Source organism: Tachyglossus aculeatus, chromosome 1, assembly GCF_015852505.1.
Source record: "Tachyglossus aculeatus isolate mTacAcu1 chromosome 1, mTacAcu1.pri, whole genome shotgun sequence".
NCBI classification, from domain to species: domain Eukaryota; kingdom Metazoa; phylum Chordata; class Mammalia; order Monotremata; family Tachyglossidae; genus Tachyglossus; species Tachyglossus aculeatus.
Window position 1 is genome coordinate 168,562,360 of NC_052066.1, and position 21,884 is coordinate 168,584,243.

The window sequence follows — 21,884 nt, forward strand, 5'->3', positions numbered from 1 at the left end:
CCAGATCTTCACTTAACTCATTTTCTAGTATTAAAGTTGAATAACCCATAGTCTGTACATTTAACTTTCCATATCAAAGTAAAGAAATTAAGTGTCGCTAATTGCACAAAGTGCCAAGTGCCAACAGTGAATTTGTATAAAGCCAAGAGGACTTTTTAAAAGTGCAATTACATGAACATGAAATGTAATTAAGTCTTCCCTGTGTTTCAGAATGTATTTGGAGCATGGAAAGGGGGAAAAAAGAAATGGACAAAGGGTTGGGGAAGTGGCATATGGAGAGAATCCAAAAACCGCATTTGAAAAAGGAGTAAGAGGGGTTGTGGAGGGAAATCTGTGTATAATCTAAGACTCTGCAGTGTTTGAGAATGAAAATTAGTGGCCCTTGGGATCACTGAAAAAAAAAATTAACCACCCTTTTCCAGATGCAGGTGAATTGATCAGGATTTCTTCACTCGCTACTCCTGATTCCCAGTACCCAGGAGAATGAGGTTCCTCTCCTCCACCCAATCAGAATTGAGCAGAGAGCAGTGTTGTCCAAAGCTGGAGGTGAAGGAGGGCCTTCCTCTTAATTACAAGGAAGCCTGATGCCAGGGGAAGGAGCCACAGCTCAAAACTAGACCCTGAGCTGAGGGTCTGTGTCTGCATGATGGCTCCTGGGACTTAGGACTTTCATTTCCTCACAGAGGAAAAGATCTCACTTTCCTTCTCTGGTGAACAGCCCTATCCAAAGCAGTGTGGTCCAGTAGAAAGAGCACGGCCTGGGAGTCAGGACCTGGGTTCTAATTATTACTCAGCAAACTGCTCGCTATGTGACCTCGGGCAAGTCACTTAAATTTTTAATGCCTCAGTTTTCTCAACTGTAAAATGGTGCATAAATACCTGTTCTCCCTCCTACTTAGACTGTGAGCCCCATGAGGAATAGGGACTGTCTCCAACTTAATTTCCTTGTACTCCAGAGCTTATAACAGTGTTTGACACAAAGTATGAACTTAACAAATATCATAAAAAAAGGGTGAGTCATCTTTGGATGGTGGTCCCCCAGGACCATGCTTTCTTGGTAAATAGTTGTCAACCCTAGCCCCTGGGCCCCTTCTCCATGATTGTAGAGAAGTGGGGGTACAGTCTGACTGCTCTTCCATTGAGAAGTCTCCTAATTTCCTACTAGCATCCTAACATGGGCCTTCTCTTCTTATGTCAGCATGAACACTTCCTCTAACCAAGATAACAGCCCTCTCAACCCTCTTTTCCTCCTTAGCAGCTGCCAGTATTGATTTGTGGGCCAGCCTGTACCAATAAATAGACTGTAAGCTCCTTGATTGGTCTTCCTCTAGTATACACTCCCAAGTACTTAGTACAGTGCTCTGCACACCATAGAAGCAATGTAGCCTAATGGATAGAGAACAGGCCTGGGAGTCAAAAGGACCTGGGTTCTAATCCCTGTTCCACCACTTCATCATCATCATCAACATCGTCTCATCAGTGATATTTATTGAGCACTTACTGTATGCAGAGCACTGTACTAAACATTGGGAAAGTACAGTAGACTGCAGGCTGTAAGCTCATTATGGACTGGGAATGTGTTTGCTAATTCTATTGTATTGTAAGCCCAAGTGTTTGGTACACTGCTCTGCACATAGTGAGTGCTCAATGTACAATTGATTGATACAATATAAGAGAGTTGGTTGACATGTTCCCTACCCACAACAAGTTTACAGTCTACAGGAGGAAGGGAGACAGAGGCTGCTTCTTCTTAAGGACTTATCTTCACAGCTCTTCAGGGCCATAGGCATTGTATTCAAACTTTTGAGAGAAAAGAAAGGAAAGGGGTTCAAATTATTTTTCCTTCACTAGTCTAGGTGTGTAAATCTAGTTTGCCAATCTGCTTTTTAATACTGTGGTCAGTCGGTAAAATGAGGAAGAGAATGAGGGAGAGTCTACCCTCTGGCCTCTCTATTCCCAAGTTTCTTGGAAGCCAAGTTTTTTTGTTTGTTTTTAAATGGTATTTGTTAAGTTCTTACTATACACCAGACACTGCATCAAGACTGGGGTAGAGTACAGTGCTCTGCACACAGTAAGTGCTCAATAAATACGATTGAATGAATACAAGATAATCAGATTGGACACAGTTCCTGTCCCATATAGGGCTCACAGATCCAGTCTGGATTCTCCAGATGAGCCAACTGAGGAATAGTGAAGTGACTTGCCCAAGGTCACACAGCAGATACGCAGCAGATTCGGAATCAGAACCCACGTCCCCCAACTTCCAGGCCTATGATCTTTCCACTAGGACACGCTGCTTCTCTCATCTGTTATGTGGCCTTGGATAAGTCACTTCATTTCTCTGTGCCTCAGTCACCTCATTTGTAAAATGGGGATAAAGACTGTGAGCTCCATGTAGGACATGGGCTCTGTCCAACCTGATTATCTTGTATCTACCCCAGTGCTTATTACAGTGCCTGGCCCATAGTGAGCCATTAAATACCATTAAAAAAGTAGGAAGTTCAATCTCTTCTCTTGGCTTTCTAGTAATAATTGTGGTATTTGTTAAGTGCTTAATATGGGCCAAGTGCTGGGGTAGGTCTGGAGGACTCAGTTCTTATCCCATATTGGGCTCATGGTCAAAAGGGGGATGGAGAATGGGTATTTAATCCCCATTTTATCAGGGAGGTAACCAAGTCACAGAGAAATCAAGTGACTTGCTCAAGGTCACCCAGCCAGCAAATGGTGGAGCCGGGATTGGAATGCAGATCTTCTAATCCCAGTCTTGCACTCTTGCCACCAACCAGGCTGCTTCTCTGCCTCTATATACCCTGAACTCTCTCTTCCCAAGGCTTGACAATTCTGCCTAGCCAGTAGTGAACAGTGAGTCTGGGAGGGAAGCATATGCTGTCCTCCCCACTAAAATTAGGGTCATTTTCTCCCTCACCCACATGTTTTTCTGTGAAGACAGAAGCCCAGGGGTGGGGAGAGGGACCTCTGCTTCCAGCCCAGGTGTACCTCCAACTCTAAGAGCCAGAACAGGGCTAGAAAGCAGTCACTCTCTCAGACTTAGTGCAGATACAGTAGTCAAGGGGCTCTTTCAGGCCCCTCAGTTGAGCAATTGGCTGGAAGCTGATCATGGTTAGTTTAGCCTGGGGCCCACTTCCAACCCAATTACACACAGCGGCTGTAAATTTCCCTCTCCCCTTCTCCGCCTCACCTCTCTCAAATATTGACAGACAGTCTTTTTCAGGGGCCAATAGGCTTAGTGTCCTGAGGGCTAAGAAACAGGAGCATGGGAGGGAAAAGAACAGAGGCAGTGGGGAAAGGAGAGAGTGAGTGTCTCAGGGTCTCCTCTCCATAACAATCACTAATAATTATGGTATTTGTTAGGCACATACTATATTAAAGCACTGTTCTAAGCACTGGGGTCAATACGAGTTAATCATGTCAGTCAGTCTCTGTCCCACAAGGGGCTCACGGTCTAAGGGAGAGAGAGAAGAGACATTTCATCCTTATTGTACAGTTGAGGAAACTGAAGCAGAGAGAAGTTAAATGATTTGTCCAGGGTCACAAGGCAGACAAGTGGCTGAGCTGGAATTAGAACCCAGGTCTTCTAACTCCCAGGACCGGGCTCTTCCCACTAGGCCATGCTACTCCCATGAAGATGAGGGAAGAGAATGTAGCTAGTTTGAGCATCTGAGCTGCTATCTGCACCAGAGACAGAGAGCAGGACACAGAAACTCCCTCTCCCTGCCCTTACCTCATCTGTAAAATGAGGATTAAGATTGTGAGTCCTAAGTGGACTGGGACCAAACTGATTATCTTTTATCTACCCCAGCACTTAGTATAGTGCTTGGCACATAGTAAGCCCTTAACAAATTACCTAAAAAAAAAGTGGTAGCACTGGGATTGAATCCAGATGCTTCTGATTCCCAGGCCCCTGTTCTACCCACTAGGCAACGCTGTTTCTCCGACAAGGACAAACAGTGCTCCAGTGCTCCACCATCTTAAAGTGCCTCTCCCCACACCTCTACTGCGACAGCTCTGTGAAGGCGAGAGAGAGGCCTATTTCCCCATCAGGGCTCTGAATAACCAGGGCACCTCCACAAGGTCACGGTTATTCATTTAAATTCAAACTCTAATCAGCAGCCGGAGCAGTGAGAAATTATCCCTTCTGAAGAGAGAAGCTGTCACTAGAGTGCTATAAACAGCTCTGCCTTGCTAGAGGTAGCATTGTGGGAGTTGGAGGGGAGAGAATGGGGCCTGAGGAGATGTCCCTCCCACAGGCACTCATCACCCCACCCCTATGCATCTCTCCTTCCACCCTTCAGCCAAAAGCAAGGAAGCCCTCAGCTCCCCCAACTCTCTAACCCTCTTCCTCTTCTCCCACCCATTTCTATCCTCCTGATTCTCCAGGAACTGGCCCCCTAGAACCGAGGATGTGGAGTAGCAGGGAAGGGAAGAGGGAGAGACCCAAGCAGGGGAGGGGGCTGTAGCTATGGAAGTGCATCTCACAGAGCGGTTAGAAGCTCCACGGGGCTCTGTCCTCAGAGAAAAGCCACAGGTCGACCTGTCCCTCTCTCAAGGAAGCCAGCCAGTTAAGGAGGCTGATGATAAACTCTGGTTTGAGGTTCTTCTTGGGGCAGGCAGGAGTTGACAGAGCACCAGCCTGGGAGTCAGAAGGTCATGGGTTCTAATCTCAGCTCCTGCACATATCCCTGCATGACCTGGGGCAAGTCACTTAACTTCTCAGTGCCTCCGCTACCTCATCTGTAAAAATGGGGATAGAGACTGTGAGCCTCGTGTGGAACAGGGGCTGTGTTCAACCCAGCTGCTTGTATCCACCACAGTGCTTAATACAGCGCTTAACAAATGCCATTATTATTCACAATCACCTGGGCCGTGTTGCAAACCCCCTCCCAGGATACTGCAGCCATGTCCCAGGGGCAGCAGGGAAGGCTGTACCAGCTGCAAGTCGAGTTGGTTGGCCCATTTCTATTTTCCTTCCTCTAGGAGGGGAAGGGAGTCCTCCCTCTCTGGCAAATGATCTGTCACACTGGGGATACACAGTCGGCCCTAGGCCCTGCACAGGGAGCAGGCTTTACAGTGGGATTACTTCTAACCAGTCTATTCAACAAGTAAAATTAATCAATTAATCAATCAGCCCTTTATAGCCCTTCCGCTGCCTGTGGGTAAATAGTTACATTAGCTCATAAAATCCCCAATTTGTCTTCCCAAGCCAAAAAAAAAAAAAAAAAAACCAGCACTGTGAAAGCGCTCTCATTTCAAGAGCCGCAGCCCCGCTGGTTGGCTCCTGCCTGGCCTGATTCTCAGAGGGACAGAGAGCGTGTCCAGCTAGCTGAAGACAAGGCAGACTCTGGCTCCATGCTTCTGGGGGTCCTCTGTGAAGAGAGGCAAGGCAGGACCCCCAGGGGTGGGGGCTCTAAATACTGAGGTACTGGAAGGCAGCTTCAAGGCTCTCCATCACCTTGCCCCCTTCTACCTCACCTCCCTTCTCTCCTTCTCCAGCCCAGTTCTCACCCTCCACTCCTCTGCCACCGCTAACCTCCTCACTGTGCCTCGTTCTCACCTGTCCCATCATCGACCCCCGGCCCACATCCTTCCCCTGGCCTGGAATGCCCTCCCTCCACACATCTGCCAAGCTAGCTCTCTTCCTCCCTTCAAAGCCCTACTGAGAGCCCACCTTCTCCAGGAGGCCTTCCCAGACTGAGCCCCGTTTTTCCTCTCCTCCTCGCCATCCCCCCCACCCTTCCTCCTTCCCCATCCCCACAGCACTTGCATATATTTGTACAGATTTATTACTCTATTTATTTTACTTGTACATATTTACTATTCTATTTATTTTGTTTATGATGTGCACATAGCTAAAATTCTATTTGTTCTGACAATCTTGACACCTGTCTACACGTTTTGTTTTGTTGTCTGTCTCCCCCTTCTAGACTGTGAGCCCATTGTTGGGTAGGGACCAACTCTATGTGTTGCCGACTTGTACTCCCCAAGCACTTAGTACAGTGCTCTGCACACAGTAAGTGCTCAATAAATACGATTGAACGAATGAATGCGTGGAATAGGACATAGGATTTTTTTTAAGGTATTTGTGCTTACTCTGTGACAGGCACCATATTAAACACTGGGGTACATACAAGCTAATCAGGGTGAGTCCCATGTGGGACTCACAATATTAATCCCCAGTTTACTAATGAGGTAACAGGACCAGATCAGTTTAGTGACTTGCCCAAGGTCACACAACAGGCACAGCAGATTTCTTACTTGAATCCTCGTTGTCCCTTGTCTGAAACCGTCCCTAGCAAAGGCAGAGGTGGATTCTACCAGCAGCAGCAGCAGCAGGTGGAGTGGTGGGGTTTAGGGGAGGAGAGGAAAGTGGTGTGTGTCTGGTTTGCTGGATCTTTCTGTCTCTAGACTTGCAGTAACAATAATAATAACAATAATAATAATAATAATAATAATAATGGCACTTGTTAAGCACTTACTATGTGCAAAGCACTGTTCTAAATGTTGGGGGGGGGAATACAAGGTGATCAGGTTGTCCCACGTGGAGTTCACAGTCTTAATCCTCATTTTACAGATGAGGTAACTGAGGCTCAGAGAAGTGAAGTGACTTGCCCAAAGTCACACAGCAGACATGTGGCAGAGCTGGGATTAGAACACATGACCTCTGACTCCCAAGCCCGGGCTCTTTCCACTGAGCCACGCTGCTTCTCTAAGTAGCTCTTGCCATCTTAGTTTCTCTTACTGGCCAGAACTACCTAGCAGGAGGGAAGGTTCTCTTGGGGTTAGGAATATGGCTGGGGGGCAAACAGACTGAAATTTGGACAAGAAGCATTCAGAAGAGGTAGAGGAGCAGAACTCCAAAGAAAAGAGAGGAAAGATCAGGAGCATGTATTTAACTGATGAGGGGCATGGAGCAAAAAGTGTTTATAGATTGGCTATATCAATAAATAATATATTTTTTATTTAAATCAAAGTCTGATTCCCCCTCTAGACTAAGCTTGCTGTGGGCAGGGAGTGTGTCTGTTTTACTGTACTCTTCCCAGTGCTTGATGTAATGCTCTACACAGAAAAGTTCAATAAATACAATCGACCAACTAATGGGGCAGGATGCATGTCTACCAATTGTGTTGTACTGTACTCTCTCAAGCACTTAGTACTGTGCTCTGTACACAGTAAGCACTCAATAAATATCATTGATGGATAGATAAAAAAAGGTCAGCACTTTCATATATGTATCTATGCATACAGAGTACATAGACAGAAACATCTTTTGTGCACAACCCTAATTAATAGAAATCATTTTCCATTCATAGCAGACTTTCCAGGTTAATGAGTTTTGGTCTTCAAATTAGAAACCCTCAGCTATTAGCCAAAGCATGGGACAAGGAAAGCAGTGGTGGAGTACTGATCAGAAAAGTTAATCAATATCTGGAAAGTGACTAATCCAGCTCTCAAAGACAGACATTTCTCTGCCTCAATCTCTCTCGATCTTGTCCACACACTGATTCAAGAACAGGCAACAATCACTTAGAAGATGCTAATTCATGGGGTTTTCAAGTGATTCCAAAAAACTCCAGTTCAATGTAGCTCTTCTCATGCCCATTAATAAAATTAAGCACTTTCAAAGACAGTTTAAAAAAGAAAAGTTGCAGTGAGAGGGTGCACACAATACCAAGGAGTGAGAATTCCCCCCTTCCAGCTCAGCAAACACAAAGACTCACCTGGAATTTGGTTGACATCTGTTGTAGCATTGCCAAGGAGAAAGAAAGGTAGCGAATAAAGGAGAGAGAGAGAGAGAGAGAGAGAGAGAGAGAGAGAGAGAGAAAAGAGAGTATTAGCAGAGCACACACCCACACACAACTGAAGCAGGGCAGCACATCTTGGCATGGTATTTATCCTCATGCAAGATCCAAAAGTCACTCAGTTTCAGAGAAGTAAGTCCTGTATATGCCCAAGCATCATCCATGCAAGCTGAGGGTCTCAGGCTCCCCTTCCACTGTGCATGTAGCAAGGAATGAAGCTTCACATCTGTCCGAAGAGTAGCGATCCTGGAATCAGATAGTGCTCCGAGAGCCAAGCCAGACCTGAAACTTGCAAGAATATTAGTTCAAATATTCTACTGGACACAAAACACAGAAAAGCAATCTAGCCCACAACAAGATATTACCTTGGACATCAATTCAAGCAAGTTTTCAGAATAGAGGGGGAAAAAAGAATGCTTCTTTCAGAGGAAAAAGAGAGTGCAGAGAGTTTATAATCACTTGCTTGGCTCAAAAGATGAGAAAACATGACAATCCACCCTCCCAAGGAACATCCTTCATCACAGATGTGTGTGTGTGTGTGTGTGTGTGTGTGTGTGTGTGTGTGTGTTGAGAGTTACCCTTAGAATGCTTCCACCTCCCCAGATACAGGATTCAAAATGAGATTCTTCGTTGAAATATTCTTCCCATTCTCCACCCCAACACTCTTTAATAAATGACAAGAATCACTGATTCAGATGGAACTTAGAATTATTATTATAGTATGTGGTAAGTACTTACTATTTGTCATGCATTGTTCTAAGCACTGGGGTAGATAGATGTTAGAATGTAGAAATCAACTAAAATATACCCCTGGAGGTTGACAGGAGTCACCAAGTACAGTGAAAATCAGACGGCTTATCTTCGACACAGTGATGTTAAACTGAGAATTTACATGATGCTCTCAATGTTTTTTGCGAACTAGGGTAACTCGACTTCATACGCACTCAGTACAATGCAGAGACAGGCTGAAAGGCTTCAAAGTCCTGGGACCAGCATGAGGGCCATGTGCTAATATCACTAGCAGACGACTGTGGTGGTCTAAACAAAAAAGATCACTAAAATGGGTCTGATTAGGGAAACCACTAACTGGCTATATCACCTTGGACTGATGACTTCAAAATTTCTGGTTTCCTGGATGACAATTTACTCAGGCATTATCAACTAAACAACTATATTCAAACAGTTCCTGTATAAGGAGATGCATCCAAGCCCTTTCAATTCCACAAAGAAAGATGCTAGATATTCAGAGGAGTTACCTATCCCCCACCTGTGTTAATAAATAACTGTGGTTTTTGTGAAATGCTTATTATGTGCCAAGCACTATATTAGGTTCTGGGGTAGATACAAGATAATCAGATCAGACACAGTCCCTGTCCCACCTTGGGCTCATAGTCTACGGACAAGGGAGAACAGGTTTTATTAAATCCCCATTTACAGATGAGAAAACTGAGGCCCAGATAGGTTGAGTGACATTTTTATGGTATTTGTTAAGTGTTTATTATGTGTCAAACGTTGTTCCAAGCAATGGGGTAGGTAGAAATTAATAACCAGGTCAGGCACAGTCCATATCCCACATGGAGCTCACAGCTTAAATAGGTATTTAATCCCCATTTTACAATTGAGGAAACAGACAAAGAGAAGTGAAGTGACTTGTTCAAGGTCAAACAGCAAGGAATTGGTAGTGTCAGAATTAGAACCCAGGTCCTCTGACTCCCAGGCCCGGGATCTTTCCACTAGATCATTCTGCTTAACTTGCTCAAAGACACACAGCAGGCAAGTGACAGACCTGGGACCAGAACCTAGGTCCTCTGACTCCTAGGTTTATTCTCCTTCTAGTCTTCGATGCTTATGCTGAATGGGAAGACTTTCTAGTCCAACATTAAGAGCCCCCAGCTACTTCACCCCTACACCAGAGACTCCCTCAGAAGGAATTATTTGACCCAGAGGGTAGTCAGAGGCACCAATTAATCCCTTCTGAACAAACCCCGAGATTCTCTGGAGAGCTCGTGGAATGGGTGGGAGTGCTGGAAGGAAGGGAAAAAGAAAGAAGGGAAAACAGAAGAGGTAGGATGGGAAAACATGCTGCATAAATAAACACGATCATTAACTGTGACTGATGGATGGCTTGATACAGTGGTGGTTAAACTACCCATTGGTTAATTAAACAGGATATCAAACTATTTAAACATGGGGGAGCAGTGAGGCGATAGGGACTGTAGAGTTACTCATGGAATCCTGCTCCTTGACTCTGCCAGACTCTAGGGAGAAGCAGGAAATAGTGGGGCTCTAAGATCTCTCAAAATAAAGGAAAAATTAAAGGGTCATCAGATGCCCTTCAGATCATTCAACACAACCAAATGAGATCCCAGTTTGAGGAGAAGCATGGCCAAGTAGAAAGAGCCTGGGCCTGGGAGTTGAAGGACTGGGTTCTAATCCTAACTCAGCCACTTGTCTGCTTTGTGACCTTGGGCAAGTTACCACACTTCTCTGTGCCTCGCTTACCTCATCTATCAAAAAAAAAAAACGGAGATAAGGATTGTGAGCCCCATGTGAGACCTGTACTGTGTCCAACCTGATTATCTTTTATTTACCCCAGCACTTAGTACAGTGCCTAGTAAATAGTAAGCACTTAAATACCATTAAGAACAAACAAACAGAAACAAATTTGAGCCATCCCAAGACTGACTCTCCTCCCTGTTATATTTGTAGTTCTTTTGGCTCCAGGAGTGTCAGCCTGACTATTAGATACATATTCCATTAAAAAAAACTGCGGTACTTGTTACATGACATAGAACCATTCTAAACACTGGGGTAGATACGAGTTATCAGGTCAGCACAATCCCTGTCCTAAAGGACTCACAGTCTAAGTAGAAGGGTGTACAAGCACTGAATCCTCATTTTGTGAGTGAGGGAACTGGGGCACAGAGACATTAAGTGACTTGCTCAAGGTCACATGGCATATTTACTATTCTATTTATTTTGTTAATGATGTGCATTTAGCTTTAATTCTATTTGTTCTGACTTCTTGACACCTGCCCACTTGTTTTGTTTTGATGTCTGTCTCCCCCTTCTAGACTGTGAGCTCATTGTTGGGTAGGGACCGTCTCTATATGTTGCCAACATGTACTTCCCAAGTGCTTTGTACAGTGCTCTGCACACAGTAAGCGCTCAATATGTATGATTGAATGAATGAAGTGGCAGATGCAGGATTAGAACTCAGATCCTCTGACTCCCAGGCTCTGGAGTGGGATTCAGTTCTTAGCTGTCATATAATTTAATGTACAAAGAATGTACCTGTTTATTGTTATATTGTATTCTTTCAAGCACTTAGTACAGTGTTCGGCACACAGAAAGCGCTCAATAAATAGGACTGAATGAATGAAAGCAAGTCCCATCAGCCCCTAGCCCATGGAAAGTACAGAAATACCTGCTCTCCTTTTACCCCAGAGAAATGAGTTTGGCATTTTGGGAAGACGTATCAAGTCAGCCACTAGTTGCCAAAGATTAATAACCCAAGGACACATTTTTTTATTTTTAAATGTTTTCACAGGCTTCTAGGATTTCGTGAGGATGAAGTCTGTGACCCTGCGTCAACTGCAAGCCCAAAACTGGAGCAAAGATTCTGTTTCACTTGTCTGAAGCTTGATGCCAACAGATCTCTGAATTCCCCTCCAAGATGTTCAAGGGTCCCCAGTAGGGGATCACTACCCTAGCGCTTTCCTCAATCAATTCTATTTCTCTACAGGATATATCTCCCCAACCTCCACCTCAGCCCTTGTGCACTGACAACCACCTGTGGCCTTTCTGTACATACTGACAAATACTCTAAGTACTTAAATGTGTCCATTCTACTCTTCCTCCCATTTGTAAATTATTTTATACCTGTCTTCTCCACTGGAATGTAAGATCCTTTGAGGAAAGGGATCATGTCTTCTAACTAGTGTATTCTCCCAAGCACTTGGTACCTCTGCACACAGGAGTTGCTCAATATAGTGCCATTTGAAAGACTCGGTGTGGCTTCCAGAAGACCCAGAGAAGAGACGATGTGCTGGTAGATACTGACTCATTATGAGTTGAAGTCATTTTGGGAAAAAGCATCAAATGAAGTCAAGGGTGAAGCCAAAATAATCATAATAATAATGGCATTTATTAAGCGCTTACTATGTGCAAAGCACTGTTCTAAGTGCTGGGGAGGTTACAAGGTGATCAGGTTGTCCCACGTGGGGCTCAGAGTCTAATCCCCATTTTACAGATGAGGGAACTGAGGCCCGGAGAAGTTAAATGACTTGTCCAAAGTCACACAGCTGACAAGTGGTGGAGCTGAGATTTGAACCCATGACCTCTGACTCCAAAGCCCGTGTTCTTTCCACTGAGCCAGACTGCTTCTCTACAATACAAAGCAGCAAGATGATTGTAGTTATTAGACACAAGGAGCAGTGTGGTCTAGTGGATAGAACACAGGCCTGGGAGTCAAAAGGACCTGGGTTCTAATCCCAGCTCTGCCAATTGCTTGCTGTGTGACCTAGGGCAAGTCACGTAACTTCTCTGTGTCTCCATTCTCTTGTTTTCCCTCTTAGTCTGTGAACCCCATGTGGGACAGGGACTGTGTCCAACCTAATTCACTTGTATTCACCAGTGCTTAGTACAGTGTTTGACATATAGTAAGCACTTATAATACCAACTTCAAAAAAACAAACTCCAGTTGCCCTTACAGTATCACATCTTCCCCCACCTTGGGCATTACATATTCTCTGAATCCCTGTGAAATGATTTGGCAATCCCTTAGCAACAGGTTTCCTCACGGTAAGACAAAGCCTCCTTGGGGATGGAGAGGGGAAAGGGAAAGAGGAAGAGAGAGAGAGAGAGAGAGAGAGAGAGAGAGAGAGAGGAGGGGGGGAATAGAAAAAAAGAAGGATGAAAAGAATGGGAAGGAACAAAGATGATATTCTTGTGTGCGATTGCTGCTGCACCTTTAGTAAGAAATCTTTGTGACTTTAAAACAGTTGGAATGACATTAGCTGTAGAGAATTGAATTTGATTGGCAGGTGAAGTGATGGACATTCTCAACTTTCACACAGCTACCAGAAAAGAACAAGCTCCTCCACTCTCCCCAACCCACACCAATAATTCCCTCCCCTACTAGGATTTCTCTTTCCTTGGTCAGCTGGGATTACTCATGATTGGAGCAGGGTTAAGAGCTGAATTTCTATCAACCCTGGACCACACAATGCTGATGCTCCCAACATTCCTAAAGGGTCAGTTTTGTAATGTCACCTGACCAACAAAAAGGAGAATTGAGTTATCGGATGTCAGCTGATGCTGTCGAGTGAAGAGCGTTCCAAATGTGACTGTGATTTTGACACTGTGGATTCATCTTGAGCTTCGGAAAGCCCAAACTGGGACAGTATTATTGGCCAAGTACAACAGATAGGTGAGTCTCTGAGGAAAAGGGGAGAGAAATGGAGACAATCCAACCTAAATAAGAGGGCTCACCATCATTTATTTTGACAGGACATAGCAAAGAACACATAAATTGGAATTTTTGCTTTAAAGTTTTTTCAAATTCCCTTTGTTTTCCCTGATGTCAGCCCTAAAATTAAGAAGCCTATTTTTGGCTAATACCCAGTAAGACTTCTCTGGGGCACCAGCCTAACCCTTGGTGTCACAGGGAGTGCTTTATAGATACCAATTATGGAAGTCCTGCAACCAACAACCCCAGATGACTATTTCAGTCCATTCTCTGTTGTTCATGAGTGGATTATCCATGATAGAATTCTGAGCTCTTACCAGGCATCCTCTTGCCTTCTCACACATGCTTCAGCACCTAAAGGTTTCAACTGGGCTCCCTCCAGACTCCACCACTCCCCTTTTGGTGTAATCCAGGTCACTTCTGCCCTCAGTTGCCCAGATAATGAGTGGATTCAATCTAGTTTGTTGGTGAGACAGGTCAATCAATCAATCCAATTTATTTAGCACTCACTGTGTGCAGAGCACTGTACTAAGTTCTTGGGAGAGTACAATACAACAGAGTTGGTAGGCATGTTCTCTGCCCACAGTGAGCTTACGTTCTGCACATCGAAGATGAACCAAGGTGAATCAGTCCTGAGCTCCTAGATGCTCTGGCTCCTTCTCTCAGCTGGGGGCTGCCTCAAGGTTTCCTCCTTGCCTCCCAAGCAATCAACCATGACATTCCCCCAGAATTCACTCCTTCCTTCTCATATAAAACTGCTGCCTCAATGGTTGAAGTACTTGTCATTATCAACTACTCCATCAGCCTTTTCTATGGTCTGTCTGTCTTCAGTGTCTCCTCTCTCCAGTCCATACTTCACACTGCTATCTTGGTCATTTTCCTAAAAAAAGATAAATAAACTTATTCCTATACCTCCACTCAAGTACTTCCAGGCTGCCTGTCCATCTCTACATCAAATGCCACACCATAGGCTTTAAGGCTGTCAATCAGAATTCTTCCATCTACACATCCTGCTCACACACTTTGCTTCTCTGCCACCAACCTATTCGCTTACCCTCACTCTCAACTCACTCACTCTTCAACCCCTAGCTCACATTCTCCCTCCTGCAATTCCCTCCTGCTTCATATTCGAAAGACAAATATTCTCCTTGTTTTCAAAGTCCTAGTAAAACCACATCTTCTTCAGGAAAGCCTTCCCTAACTCACCTCAAATATTTTCCCTCCTGACTCAAACATGCCCTTAGTCCCAACCCTCACAGAATTTAAGCACATGTCCTCATATTCTGTTTTTTCCCTAACCTGTAATTTGTTTTTAATGACAATCTCCTACTAAACTATAAGTTTTCTCAGGGCAGGGACCGTGCCTACCAACTATATTACATATATACATATATACATATATATATATATATATATATATATATATATATATATGTGCGGTCATTCAATCAGTGTTTATTTTTTGTGCTCTTACAATATGTACAGCACTTTAATAAGCACTTAACATGAGAATCTATATTGAAAGCAGAGGGCCAACAGCACCAGGATTCTTTCTGCATCCAGAAGCCCTATCAGGAAGAGGAGTTCCCCCTATCTGGGGTTCTTCTTGGCCCCCTTTCCCTTCCCTTTCCCTGGCCATGAACTCCAATTAGCCTCTGCAATTTTGGATGATGTGTGACTGCCTTGAGTTGTTCTGTAGGGCTACAAGCAAGTGTTGAGGAAGACCCCTGACACCAAAATAGTCGATTTGCTGTATTTTGCTTCCAAATGAATAAAATGAATGCCTTGATAAATCTGATGCAGTTATTAGACAAAGTTAACTTTCCCTTCAGAGTAATCTGGAGAAAAGGCACTGGGAGAGAAATGTGCGCGCGCACACACACACACACACACACACACACTCCCCCCCCCCCACCCCACCAATGACTCTGGGCTTTGACCCAAATTGCTTAGGCCAACAAGGATGGGAGAATAAAGGTCTGAGGCCTGGAATTCTTCCCATCCCTTCCCCCGTCTGTTGCTGACCTAATTTTCCACCAGAAAAGGCTCTTTTTTGCCCTGTTTGCAAATTCTGCCACCTGACTGCATTCAGATAAGGGAGAATCCAGACTGAAAACAGAGAGGAAGCCCAGGGGCATCTGGTCCATTACCTTGATCAGTGTCTCCTGGACGTTAGGACTGTGACCAAATCTGGAGCCCCAGTTAGGAAAAAGGAGAGCAGGGTGAAAACCAAGTAGGGGGGCTCAGTTGTCCTCAAAATGCCTTCCATGGTTGGGGAGTGTGGCATGGACCTGAGGGAGGCAGTGGTAGGGATTCTGGCCCTGGGTTTGGAAAGGACTTTGATGGTATCCAATGGAAGAAGGTGGAGGTGGAATACAGCGGCAATGGGAAGAAAACCTCCCTCAGTGCAGAAGCAGGCTCAAAGTTGCCTAATGAACAGATAGTGCTCGATTCAATCAATCATCCATTAGTTGAATCTATTGGCCTACCAACTAGCAGCAGCAGCATGGTTTAATATAAAGAGCCTGGGAGTCAGAGGATCTGGGTTCTAATCCCAGCTCAGTCATTTACCTGTTGTTTTACCTTGGGAAAATCACTTAACTTCTCTGTGCTTCAGTCCCCTCAACTGTAAAATGGGAATGCCTGTTCTCCATCCTACTTAGAATACAAACCTAATGGAGAACCTAATTATCTTTTATCTCCCCCAGTACTTATATAAAGTGCTTATTATTAATAATAACTAATAATTATGGAATTTGTTAAGCACTTACTATGTCCCAGGCACTGTTCTAAATGCTTATTATTATTAAGCATTGAGTACAGAGCATGGTACAAAGTGCTTGGGAGAGTACAGTATAACAGAGTTGGTAGACACATTCCCAAGAGGCATTTGCCAAACCAACAACTATTACTTACATGTCTTGGTGGGGGGGCAGTGGGGAAAGACCACTGGGGCAGAGGGCGGTCTTTGTTGCTAGGTGGCTAGTACCCCTCTTTAAATGGTGTTGTCAGATGCTAATAATGTTCTGGGAGCCCACTGGAAAAGAGCTAAGAGTGTTCAACGCAGTGGCTTGCCTGAACATGGGCCAGCTTTAAATGATGGTCTGCAAGGTGCACTACCAAAGGAGCAGCAACCTGACTGGAAGACTGAATGACTTAACTCTGGAAACTCACAGATGGGAAACAGCACTTGTGCTACAGGAGCCTGAGAGGGGAGCCCAGGGGCTCTGGAACTCTCAAGAGGTCAAAGGTTCCCTTGGAAATATGCTCCAGACATGTGTATACTTCCACATGATATCATCCATCATGTGAACCTGAATTTCAGGGCGGCAGGCAATTATTTTCCCACCTCAGGGCTGCCCTATGTCCAAAGCCGGCTCTGGAAAGGACCTCCGACATCAAGACCAATTGAGTGTGGGATCTCTAGAGGAGACCTTAGCAGAGGCCAAAGATGGTAGTAGACATGGAGGGACTGAGTAGTTAATGAGAATGAGCTGTCACCTAGGCCTTGGGCGGATCAAATGTAATGGAAGAGCAACGGTGATTGACGGGACAACCAGTAGCTGTTCCGGAGATGAACTGTGATCCTAAGTCCAAGAAGCAGTGTGACCTAGTAGAGAGATCTCGGGCCTGGGAGTCCTAATCTCAGCTCTGCTACATGCCTGCTGTGGGACTTGGGGCAAGTCACTTATGTGCTCCTTCATTTCCTCATCTCTAAAATGGGGACTCAATACCCATTGATGCTGGTGATGATGGTATTTGTTAAGCGCTTACTATATGCCAAGCACTGTTCTAAGCACTGGGGTAGATACAAGGTAATTGGATTGTCCCATGTTGGGCTCACAGTCTTAATCCCCATTTTACATATGAGGTAACTGTTCTCCCTCTTACTTAGACTGTGAGTCCCAAGAGAGACAGGGACCCTGTCTGACCTGATAATTTTATATCGACCTCAGTGCTTCGGCAGGGCTTGGCATTTAAGTAAGAATTTTATAAGTATTATCCATTATTTTTCTTCTTATCATCATTATTATTGTTAAGAAGGAGAGAGCATTACCTCAAGCTATAAATGACAGGAGGGGCTTGGTCACATGGCAAGATTTTGCATCCCTGAGGTAAATAAATCCATGGATGCCCAAGAAACAGAGCCTGCAGACTTGTCACCCTTCCAGCAGTGCTCTTAGAGCTGGTCTACTAATAGTAGATCACTTCAACATGACAGAATGTCTTACCCCAAACTTCCCTGTGAGGAAACCTCAGAGGGAAAGCCAGTTCCCAACTGTTTTGGGGTTTTCTCCTCGAACCCACCCCACAGGTACTGCAATCTTGAACCAGCATGCCAAAGCTTCCCCTTCCCATCAGAAACAGGAGCCTGCTAGGACAGAGATTGTCCTAGCAGTTCTGCTTCCCTGTCATATCGACTAGACATCATCCCTTTCCTTCCCCCAGTTTCATTTGGAGCCAAGGGAAAATGAGAAACAATGCAAAAAATAATGGGTTCCCCTTACCACTTCTCCCCACCCATATGACTTCTCCAGTGGGAATGGACAGGATAGTTGAGATGGGCTGGATTATTTTTTTAATAGTATTTGTTAAGTGCTTACTATGTGCTAGGCACTACTCTAAGCTCTGAGATAGACACAAGCTCAGTCCCTGTACCTCATTAATCCCCATTTTAAAGACGAGGTAACAGATACAGAGAACTTAGTTGACTTGCCTTAGGTGAGAAGCAATGTGGCTCAGTGGAAAGAGCATGGGCTTTGGAGTCAGAGGTCATGTGTTCAAATCTCAGCTCCACCAATTGTCAGCTGTGTGACCTTGGGCAAGTCACTTAGCTTCTCTGTGCCTCAGTTACCTCATCTGTAAAATGGGGATTAAGACTGTGAGCCCCCATGGGACAACCTTACCATATTGTAACCTCCCCAGCGCTCAGAACAGTGCTTTGCACATAGTAATCGCTTAGCAATTGCTATTATTATTATTATTATTATTGTCCAAGGTCACACAGCAGGCAAGTGATGAAGCCAGGATTAGAACCCTAGGATTGTTCTACCAGAGTCCAATAGAATGGAGGAAGACCTATGGCAGGAAGAGAAGGTTGAAAAGGTGAAATGGTCCTTCATCCTGCAGAAGTGAAGCATGTTCTAGAGAGTCTGGAGTCAGACACTTGACAGGGAGTGTCAGCAACACGTTGGACAGTAAGTAGATCAGCTAAAACCGCACAAAAGGCCACCCTATAAATTGCCACTTCCAGCCCATCAGAAGACAGAGCAGCCTGGAGTTGGCCTGGCCTCCATAGCAGCAATACCAGTTGCAGAAACTCAGCCTGAGGAGCAGGAAGCCCTCAAGCATCAAGCCTCTCTAGACCGTAAGCTCACTGTAGGCAGGGAATATGTCTGTTTATTGTTATATTGTACTTTCCCAGGTGCTTAGTACAGTGCTCTGCACACAGTAAGCACCAATAAATATGACTGACTGACTCAAGGAATTTTGTATAAGAAAAATGACAACCTCTCAATCCAAAAGTCTTCCTAAGGCCAGTAGAGAGGACTGCAGTTCTGTCAGTCAATCCACCACACAAGGGCTGCAGGCAGTGAGCCAAGCTCACCAGTGTCTATTGGGGGCTTGGAATTCGTGATGTGTGATGTTAAGTGTTTTTTACATTAACTGGGCTCTGTGATCCTCTGTCAGCAGTTCAATAAACAGCCAAGAATCAGAGTTTGGATGACTCAGCAAGGACACCAACCCTAAAGGAGCAGAATCTAGATATGGAAGTTAAAATTAGACGACGTAATTCTTAGTGGGAAAACATGAGGGCCAGCCTTTAGGGTTTAAACAGAAAAATACCTTGTACTGTGTATGACTCTCCCAACTTGTACCAAATTCTCAGGGCAGTGAAATGGTTCTAAATGGCTTTGCTCCCATCTCTTCCCTAATGGTCATTTGATTCTATAGCCCTCTTGAAGAGGCCTCAGAATGACAAAATCACATGTAATATTGGGTGAGAAAGAAAAGACTTACAACATTCCAGATTTTGAGTTAGATTTTGAAGGGAGAAAGAGAAGCAGCGAAGGGAGAGAGAGCAATTGAGAGGGGTAGAGGTGGAATATATACATAGGAGAGGCAGAAAGGCTGAGTGAGAGAGAGAGAGAGAAAGAGAGAGAGAGAGAGAGAGAGAAAGAGAGAGAGAGAGAGAGAGAGAGAGAGAGAGAAAGAGAGAGAGAGAGAGAGAGAGCAGGAAAGGGAAGGGAGAGAAGGAGAGAGACTTAGGTCAAGAGTGTACATATGCTACTGCGGTTAAGGTTGATTTTTCCAAACAAAAATTGTTCAAATTAAATTGCAGTTGAGTATCAGGTTTTGTATAAGAGATTTGTGGAAGACAAAGTTGTTTGTCATATTTCTGCTCCTCAAGTTGGTTTGTAATGTTTGGTATCCTGAAACTGCTTTCCCAAGTGGAGAAAGAATGCAACTCACTGTGGAAATACAACCCTGAAATTCCTAGAACCCAGTAAACACACACACACACACACACACACACACACACACACACACACACACACACACACACTCTCAATCAATCAGTCAATCAAATTGTATTTATTGAGCACTTACTGTGTGCACAGCACTGTACTAAGTGCTCTCTCTCTCTCTCACTCACTCCTACCTTTCACAAGATAATTGAATACAGGAACAAAACTGGAAAACTGCAAGACAATAGTCCAGTTCTTTAATAAAAGTGTTGTTTTTTTTCCCCTACCCAGATAGTCTGACCCCAGGGCCCCCATTTCACAGGCAAAGCACGAGAAGCCGGGTTATGGTATGGCAAGTGGTTTTATGTGCCAGGCACTGTACTAAGTACTGAGGAAGATAGCAGCTAATCAGATTGGACACAGTCCATGTCCCACAAGAGGCTCACAGCCTTATTCCCACTTTACAGATGAGGGAACTGAGGCACAGAGAAGTTAACTGATTTACCCAAGGGCACACAACAGACAAGTGGTGGAGCTGGGATTAGAACCCAGGTCTTCTAACTCCCAAGCCCATTCTCTGTCCACTAAGCCATACGGCTTCCACATTTGCATGACAGCTGAAATTGCAATCAAAATCATTTCTCAGCTCAGCAGAATGGTATAGTGCATCCCAACTGGCAAGGTGGGATTTTGGGTGGAGGAGATGGCTAGCACAATGGTGGTTTGGGGGTTTAAGCAAAGCTGAGTCAGGGACTCCAGGGCTGGATGCTGAGGCAGAAACTAAAAGGAAGAAGGGGGATATTCACCATGTGCACCTGACCCACAGCCGACTGCAGAGATGGCCCTTCTCCTTTCCCCAGGTGCCTCAGTTATCTCATCTGTAAAATGGGGATTAAGGCTGTGAGTTCCACTTGGCACATGGACTGTGTCCAACCTGCTTAGCTTGTATCTACCCCAGTGTTTAACACAGTGCCTGGAACATAGTAACCACTTATATACCATTAATAAAGGAGCACAGGCCTGGGAATCAGAGGTAACAGATGAGGCAACTGAGGCACAGAGAAGTTAAATGACTTCCCAAGGTCACAGAGCAGACACATGGTAGAGCAGGATTAGAACTCAGGTCTTCTGACTCCCAGGCTCACTCTCTTTCCACTAGGCTACACTGCTTAAGCACTTACTATGTGTCAAGCACTTTTATAAGTACTGGAGTAGATACAAATTAATCAGGCTAGATACAGCCTTGCCCCACAGTGGGCTCAGGGTCTAAATAGGCGGGAGAACAAGTATTGAATCCTCATTTTGCAGTTGAGGAAACTGGAAAGTTAGTGATTTGCCCAAAGTAACATTCTTGGTCCCCTTCTGTTCTCCATCTATACTCACTCCCTTAAGGAATTCATTCGCTCCCCTGGCTTCAACTATCACCTCTACACGGATGATACCCAAATCTATATCTCCTCCCCTGTTCTTTCTCCCTCCCTCCAAACTCGCATCTCCTCCTGCCTTCAGGATATCTCCATCTGGATGTCCTCCCCCCACCTAAAACTCAACATGTCCAAGACTGAACACCTTATCTTCCCTCTCAAACCCTGTTCTCTCCCTACTTTCCTGTCACTGTGGAAGTCACTACCATCCTTCTCGTGTCACAAGCCCACAACCTTGGTGTCATCCTTGAATCTACTCTTTCATTCACCCCACACATCCAATCTGTCACCAAAATGTGCCGGTCTCACCTTCACAACATCACCAAGATCTGCCCTTTCCTTTCCATCCAAACTGCTACCATGTTAGTACAGTCGCTCATCCTCTCCTGACTGAATTACTGCATCAGCCTCCTTTCTTATCTCCCATCCTCCTGTCTTTCCCCGCTTCAGTCTATACTTCACTCTGCTGCCTGGATTATCTTTCTACAGAAACGTTATGGACATGTCACCCCACTCCTCAAAAATCTCCAGTGGTTTCCTATCAACATCTATATCGAGCAAAAACTCCTCACTTCAAAGCTCTCAATCATCTTGCCCTTCTTACCTAACCTCTTTTCTCTTCTTCTACATCCCAGCCCACACACTCCACTCCTCTGGTGCTAACCTTCTCACTGTGCCTCATTCTTGCCTGTCCTGCTGGCCC

At 44.8% G+C, this 21,884-nt stretch overlaps 1 protein-coding gene across 1 annotated transcript in view; it reads right to left on the reverse strand.

Annotated features, from left to right (window-relative positions):
* NRXN3 (neurexin 3) overlaps positions 1–21,884 on the reverse strand; it is a 1,831,517-nt gene that overhangs the window by 1,703,200 nt on the left and 106,433 nt on the right. The window contains 1 exon segment of the mRNA XM_038743538.1: positions 7,737–7,754. Coding sequence (XP_038599466.1) covers positions 7,737–7,754 — 18 coding nt within the window.